The 7,166-nt window shown below is 37.6% G+C and overlaps 1 protein-coding gene across 1 annotated transcript; it reads left to right on the top strand.

The window, feature by feature from the left end:
- The first annotated feature begins 2,463 nt into the window (after positions 1-2,463).
- On the top strand, positions 2,464-6,149 carry LOC129415357 (G-protein coupled receptor 4). Its single transcript, XM_055169310.2, has 2 exons — positions 2,464-2,569; positions 5,046-6,149. Exon 2 carries the CDS (start codon positions 5,053-5,055, stop codon positions 6,034-6,036), a length of 984 nt encoding a protein of 327 aa, XP_055025285.2. The 5' UTR covers positions 2,464-2,569; positions 5,046-5,052; the 3' UTR covers positions 6,037-6,149.
- The last annotated feature ends 1,017 nt before the right edge of the window (positions 6,150-7,166 follow it).

Here is a 7,166-nt window from a genome sequence, read left to right as displayed (position 1 = left end):
TGAGGTGCATCTGTGAGGTTTTAGTTCATACCGTGTCATCTTCAAATAATAATTATGTGACTTACTTGAACATGCAAATAAATTGTTTCTATTGCAGTTTTGCTAAATTGACGTGTTTATTTTTGACGTATTTTTAATTCACCATTTCAATTTGCGCAATTTAAAGGGTAACAGAAATGCAGCTACTGTGTGCTCCATGGGATTTGGAGATTTGTCAGGTTCAGATGACATCACCGCCTTTAGTACATATAGTCGTTCAAAAAGCCAATGGGAAATCTGCCTTAAGCTGTTGTATCTCTTTTCACTTCTGCAAAATCTGTAAATATAACATTAGCTTTATTTTCGCAGTTTCTTGGCCAAAAGCTTGAGTTGAGCGCAAACTTTTATGCGTTACTTTCTTTTACCCGTGAAAACATGTGCACATAAACAAAACTGCATGAAAACTGGTTAAGGTATTTACATGCAACACAAAATCTGGGCACTCATTGTAAAGTACTAAAAATACTATCTATAAGGATGTTATAGCTTGTTTTCCAACAATTATGTCAACTTTTGTCTATTTTTGTGTATTTAAAGGTCATGTTCTTCCTGATCCCATTTTTCAAACTTTAGTTAGTGTGAAATGTTGCTGTTAGAGCACAAATAATACCTGCAAAATGATAAAGCTCAAAGTTCACCGCCAGGCGATATTTTCTTTAATAGAAGTCTCCTTTCAAAGCATACAGCGAATGGTCGGTTTGTACTACAGCCCTCTACTTCCTGGTTGAATGACGTCAATAAAAGAGTTTTTGACTAAACCCCGCCCACAGGAATATGTCAGTCATCAGCTAAGCTCCAACAGTTAGGACAATGAAATATTGCGCAATGTAAACACAATCAAAGCTTCGAAATCACATAGAGAACGGGACCTTTAACACACTTCTAAATGAAGAAACACATCAACAAAACTAAGAAATGCATTAAGCTTTAGGAATATGTACTCTGACAAAAAAATGAATCTGCCTCAACTTCCATCAGTCTGGACTGCCACTTTACACAGTTTGAAGAGTGATATCGAGAGTCCTGCATCTACCAGAGACTGATCAAACCTTCAAGGGAAGATAAAAACTTTGTGCTTCTGGGAGTATAAAATATGCATGCAAGTTTTTTAAAGGTTGGCAGGTTACCATTGACACTTCCTCCCTAGTTTTTCAGTGGAGAATTTCTCTCTTCAAATATGATCAGTAAAACAAAAATACAGTATGAACATTTAAAGCAGAGAATGTCTTTACCCCATAAAATAGCTTTCATCCCTCGTGCTTCAGGTTTTAACCTATTTTTCACTCTTTATGTCCATGCCAAGCTGCCTCCAAAGGAGGAGATGTCATTTATTGTACCACACCAGATGTCTTCAATATAGCTTTTACCAACGCTGTTGAAACCCTCACATCAATCCTAACATCATCTGTCACAAATTCCCCTATAGCCTGATGTCCATTACAGATTTGAGCAAAACTTTAGCAATATATTGTGAAATGATGGTGCTTCCATTAACCGGTGATACGCGACTAAAACACATTTTACCTCTCACAAAACATTAAGTCATTCCAAAAATCATGGTGGCAGTGTTAGGTTTGCTTATATCGCAGCCACCGCACTAGCCATTATTTTATTTGAAGGATACGCAGGTGTGTTGTCCAAGCACCGCTTACACACTGTCAAAAACAAAAATGATAAAAACTGCAAAAAAAGTACACACTTGTACAAAAGAGGTCATATAAGTACCTCAGACGTACATATTGGTACCAAAGAGTGCATTATATTATTACCTCAAATGTACTGTACATACTGTCTAGTACTTAATGAACATACAGGATATACCTAAATTTGACTTTTTCAAAGGGCACTGCCCCAGTGACAGCTAGCAACCATTTTTTGACCATTATTTCTGATAGTGGTCTTGGGAGCGGCCATGTAATGTATGAGGTGTTTTCTGGAGAATAATAAATGATTATGCATCTTTAAAGAATGATCGTGTGACTTTTAGGCACATCAGGTGACCTGTACATGCGAAAAAAATGTTTCCATTGCAGTTTTTACCATATATTCCTGTTTTTTTTTCCAAAATTGACGTGTGTCCATTGGGTGCATTTTAAAGGGTAATTGATATTGTACATTAATTATTGCTTGTTTAATTTTTTGTTATGTTTAAGTCTCACTAAAGCTTTAGGTTGTTTTGATGGATAAATTAATAACATGACTGTAATACATCAATCTGTTGTTGGAATAAAGCCTTGAGAGAATAATTTTTTGCTACATATTTATTATTATTATTATTATTATTATTATTATTATTATCTAATGCAACAACATCATCATATTATTTTGAGACAACGCTATCCGTTTCCTCGTGTTTAAGGTGTACCACTGTGCATCTTTAGCTGAACTCAATGACGTAAGCTATTTTTTTCTGCGTTATATAAGAGAAGAATACATCAGTTCCTGCAACAAATGAGGTGTGCCACATCAGGGTGTCAATGAGATCTGCAGTTATTTGGTGAAGCTGAACTCTTACAGTAAAACTCATAAGGTATGTCCATTTTTTAGTAGTATTATACTGTATTACATATTGTTCTTTAATATTATTCACCCCTTTTGTCATATTTACATTATGAAAGATTTTATTTCTACTTCAAATGCACTATATGGACAGATAAGAACTTAAAACACATTGTTTAAACTCAACCAGTTAACACTGAACAGAATGAAGGAAACTAATAGGACTAGCAACAAAACATAAAACGTGCATTTATGGTGCAAATACCTCTGAAGTGCGGTTTACTTCAGCTTTTAGCACTGAAACCAGCAGTTTGGTCTCATTTGCAAGAGACTTGAAGAGCTTCATTAGTTGCTGCGACAGAGTGAGCACAGGTCTTGTTTAGCTACGCACATACACACACTTTATGGTCCCATACACGGCCACCTATATACGGCCATACCTCGATTGTGGTGGATGATGCACCAGGCAGGAAAAAGCTATGCTTAACCCTTGGACACGTACAATTACACTGAATGTAAAAAATGCAGCATGAACTTTAAACAAATTGGTCATTCACGGTATTGCCTCTGCAACACTAAAGTGTGCTATTTCAAATGTCTGCATCTACAAACAACTTTCAACCGGACACAATACATTTTATTTACATACAACATATGCCAGGCAAAAACAAAGCCTTTAAATTGTAATCTTCCTTCATAGAAATTTAATGTAATCATCAAATAATGACATGACTAAAATGATTTAATTAATTTTGTGTAAACACAGCTCATACCTTGGATACGATATCACAGAAAATTTGAGTGGTTTTGAAACCTTGACTCTTTAAAACCTCGCTATACACTGAAATCGGTAACCAGCCCATGCCCAGTGCTCATAAGTCTACATACCCTGTCAGAACTTATCATTTCTTGGCAATTTTACAGAGAATGTGAATGATAACACAATAACTTTTCTTTCACTCATGATTAGTGTTTGGCTGAAACCATTTATTATCAAATGAACTGTGTTTACTCTTTTTAAATCAAAATAAGAAGATAAACTACCCAAAAAACCCTGATCAAAAGTTTACATACCCCAATTGCTAATATCATGTATTGCCCCCCTTTAACATCAATGACAGATTGAAGTCTTTTGTAGTGGTTGTGAATGAGGCTCTTTATTTTCTCAGATGGTAAAGCTGCCCATTCATCCTGTTCATTCTTGGGGTGTCTTGCAGGCTTAATGATCTTGAGGTCAGGAGACTCCAAAACCTTGACTTTATTCTGCTCTAGCCAATGACAATGTTGAAATGTCCAAGTACGTCCCATGTGCAGCTTCTGGTCTGATGAGTGCAAATTTTCCTCTCATTCATGTTGCTATCAATTTTTGCCAAATGTCCTGTTCCTTTGTAGCTCACACATCCCCAAAACATCAGCGATCCTCCTTCGTGTTTCACAGTAATAATAGTGTACCTTTCATCAAAGGCCTTGTTGACTCCTCTCCAAATGTAGCATTTATAGTTGTAGCCCAAAAGTTCAATTTTGGTCTCATCACTCCAAATGCTTATCTTTGTGCTGTTCGGCTTATTGTAAGCGACATACTTTGTGGCATTTGTGTAGTAATACCTATTTTCTGGCGACTCTACCATGCAGCTCATCTTTCTTCAAGTGCCTCCTTAATGTTCATCTTGAAACCACATGTTTTCAGAGAGTGCTGTATTTCACCTGAAGTTATTTGTGGGGGGGGGGGTTTGCATCCCGAGCAATTTTCCTGGCAGTTGTGGCTGTGGTTTCAACAGAACCCCTCATTTTCCACTTCTTAATTACAGTTGATCTGATAATAAACTATTTCAGCCAAACACTAACCATGAGTGAAAGAAGATATTGGGTTATCATTCATATTCTCTGAAAAATGGTCAAGAAATCATAAATTCTGCCAGGGTGTGTAAACTTATGAGCACCACTGTATATACGACATAAACTATCGTTAGTTAATGTTTATAATAGTTCTTTGTGTGTTTCATGTCATCTCAGTAAAAACTGTTAAAAACTCACTTCAGCTGTGGACAGTTGAAACTTTTAAACATCCATTTGAAAGAGATAAGAGAATGAACGGCAGCTTTGTGTACATCTTCTCATTGATCATGCAGAAGCACTTTGATGAGTGACATCCTAAACTGCCTCCAACAGCAGCACATCCATAACTGACATGCTAGCTTAATACTTAAACTCTTGTTTGTTTGTTTTTTGTTTTTTTAACAAGGCTAATACCTCTTCTTCTGCCACCACATGCACATTTCTGACCAATCAGAAGTGATTGTGTGGTTAAGAGCCAGATGTTTTAGTGCATTGCCTGAATAAAATTGAAACGAATGTCTAATTGACAGAAATCTGATGATCTGATGGAAAACTTTAATCCCTAAGCCTCCTTAATTTGTCAAAACTGATAATGTGATTCAAAACCTTTCTAAAAAAGTTAGCACACATATTCCATCATTAAATAATCTAAATTTATCTCTCTGTCACAGGATAAGGATGAAGAGCAACTTTAACATCAGCAGTCTGACTGACCCCCCAATTATGGGAAACAGTTGTGGAATAGACCTCAGTCAAGATGGCATCTTCCTTCCTCTCATGTATGGGATCTTTTTCATCATGGGTGCACCTCTGAACCTGATGGCACTATTTGGGCTTTATAGGTTAATCAAATCAGAAAATGTTTTACCAGTCTATGTCATTAACCTTCTGATAGCTGATCTTTGCCAGCTCTTAACTTTGCCTTTATGGATGGACTACTATGCCAACGGCCACTACTGGCGCTTCGGACCCCAGACCTGTCGGTTTATGGGTCTTTTGTTTTACAACAGTATATATGCAGGCATCTTCTTCATGTGCATCATCGCTCTGGAGCATCACATAGCAATAGCCAGACCGCTTAGCTTCAAGCACCTGCGTAACTTAAGGTTCGCTTGCTTTATAACACTCTCTGTTTGGATTCTAATCGTGGTGCCGCAAGTTGCTGCTTTCAAGCTCTTTCCCAAATGGGACAATAGCACTCTTTGTACTGAAAAGTATCCATCAGAGAGCGGTTTTATCATCTACAGACTGATTACCCTGCTTGTGTCCTTCATCATACCCCTGAGCTTCATTGTTGGTATTCACAGACAGACCATTCGCTCGCTGATGGCAATCAATTCGCTTTTATCCGAGGAGAAGAGGAGCATCAGGGGTCTGCTCACCCTTCTGGTGGTCGTATTTGTCACGGTACTGGGGCCCTATCATTTCATCGGCTGTGTGAAGTACCTCGGACTGTTGATGCACAGCAGCGCTTGTGTGTGGGAGAAAGCCGTGTTTCTGCCCTATCAAGTGGGGAGAGGCTTTCTCAGTCTTAACAGCTTGCTGGATCCCATCTTTTACATCTTTCTCCGAAGAGACTTCCGCACAGCCCCTAGAAACTACCTGCCCTGCTTGGGGAGAGTCAGGACCACATCACAAACTTCCACTGTAGTTTGTGACTGAACAGCGTTGATGTATCGGTCTTTACTGTGAATTTTAAATGTATTTTATACAAAATGAAATGATGACAAATAAGGCATATACTTAGATCTAATCCCAATACAGCAGAATATTTAGCAGCATTATTTAAGAACTTAAATCAAAGAGGCTTAAATTAACCCATGTGGGATTTATTAGGATGTAACTTTAAGTGTGTTTTACTTGAGCATGTGGATTCTCTCACAGGAAACTGTGTGGTTTAACAGGTTATCAAATTAACAACTAGAAGTTTCCATTTCCTATTGCACACACACACACACATACAGTGTACCTAAATTGCAAGAATGAGAATGTGTATTTCAAACAATGTCATATTGGAAAAAAGTTACCATAATGTAGAAATCAAACTCTAGTATTTACTGTCCCATAATTAACAATCAGACCCACTGTCATCAAATGCAGAAGCAACAGAGACCCACAAATTGCCAAATGCTACCAAGAGGGTCTACAGAAGCTGCAGCTCTTGCACTATAAGACTTGCATTCTCAGACACAAGCCTGGCAGTCATGTCACTTGCAGTCATGACCTGTATTATGTATTTTAACTCCCACTTGTGACTTTTTAAAACTTTAAAGTGTCTTCAAAGGGGCAGTTGCTAACAAGCTGCTACATGGGACAACAGAGTTTGTCAGAAACTTTGGAAGTTTGAAAGAGCTGTCAAAAGCTTGATGGTGATGACATTGATGTAGAGGGCCAGCTGGTGTAGGTCGCTTGTAGCCTAAGGTTAGCTTTTCATTTCTATTAAACGCATTTAGTCTTTAATTTGTGTTCATCCATAAAGATGACCTTGAACAAAACATTTAAGCATCATAAACTTCAGTTATACAAAGTTTGTTTTTTTGTGACCCAAAAGTTTATGGGAAAATGACTGTGCTTTTTGGCAAGGGAACAAGCACTCTTAAAAAAAGTGTCCACCTATAAGGGCCAAACTTTATCATGCTGACATTAACCATACAAACTAAAAAACTACTAGGCCACAGACTGCTCATGAAGTAAATTACTGAATTTACCTACTCTACCTGTCTGTCTGTGAACACCTTAATAGCGCCTCTATTTTTAAGAGTGTGAATCCTGCAAACTTCCAGGTTGGCCTA

The sequence above is a fragment of the Misgurnus anguillicaudatus genome, chromosome 11 (genome assembly GCF_027580225.2).
Source record: "Misgurnus anguillicaudatus chromosome 11, ASM2758022v2, whole genome shotgun sequence".
Lineage (NCBI taxonomy): Eukaryota > Metazoa > Chordata > Actinopteri > Cypriniformes > Cobitidae > Misgurnus > Misgurnus anguillicaudatus.
This window is presented reverse-complemented; position numbering and strand designations above follow the sequence as displayed.

Excerpts from the sequence above, each read along its gene's own strand:
- LOC129415357 (XM_055169310.2), top strand. The coding sequence starts at position 5,053 with ATGAAGAGCAACTTTAACATCAGCAGTCTGACTGACCCCCCAATTATG.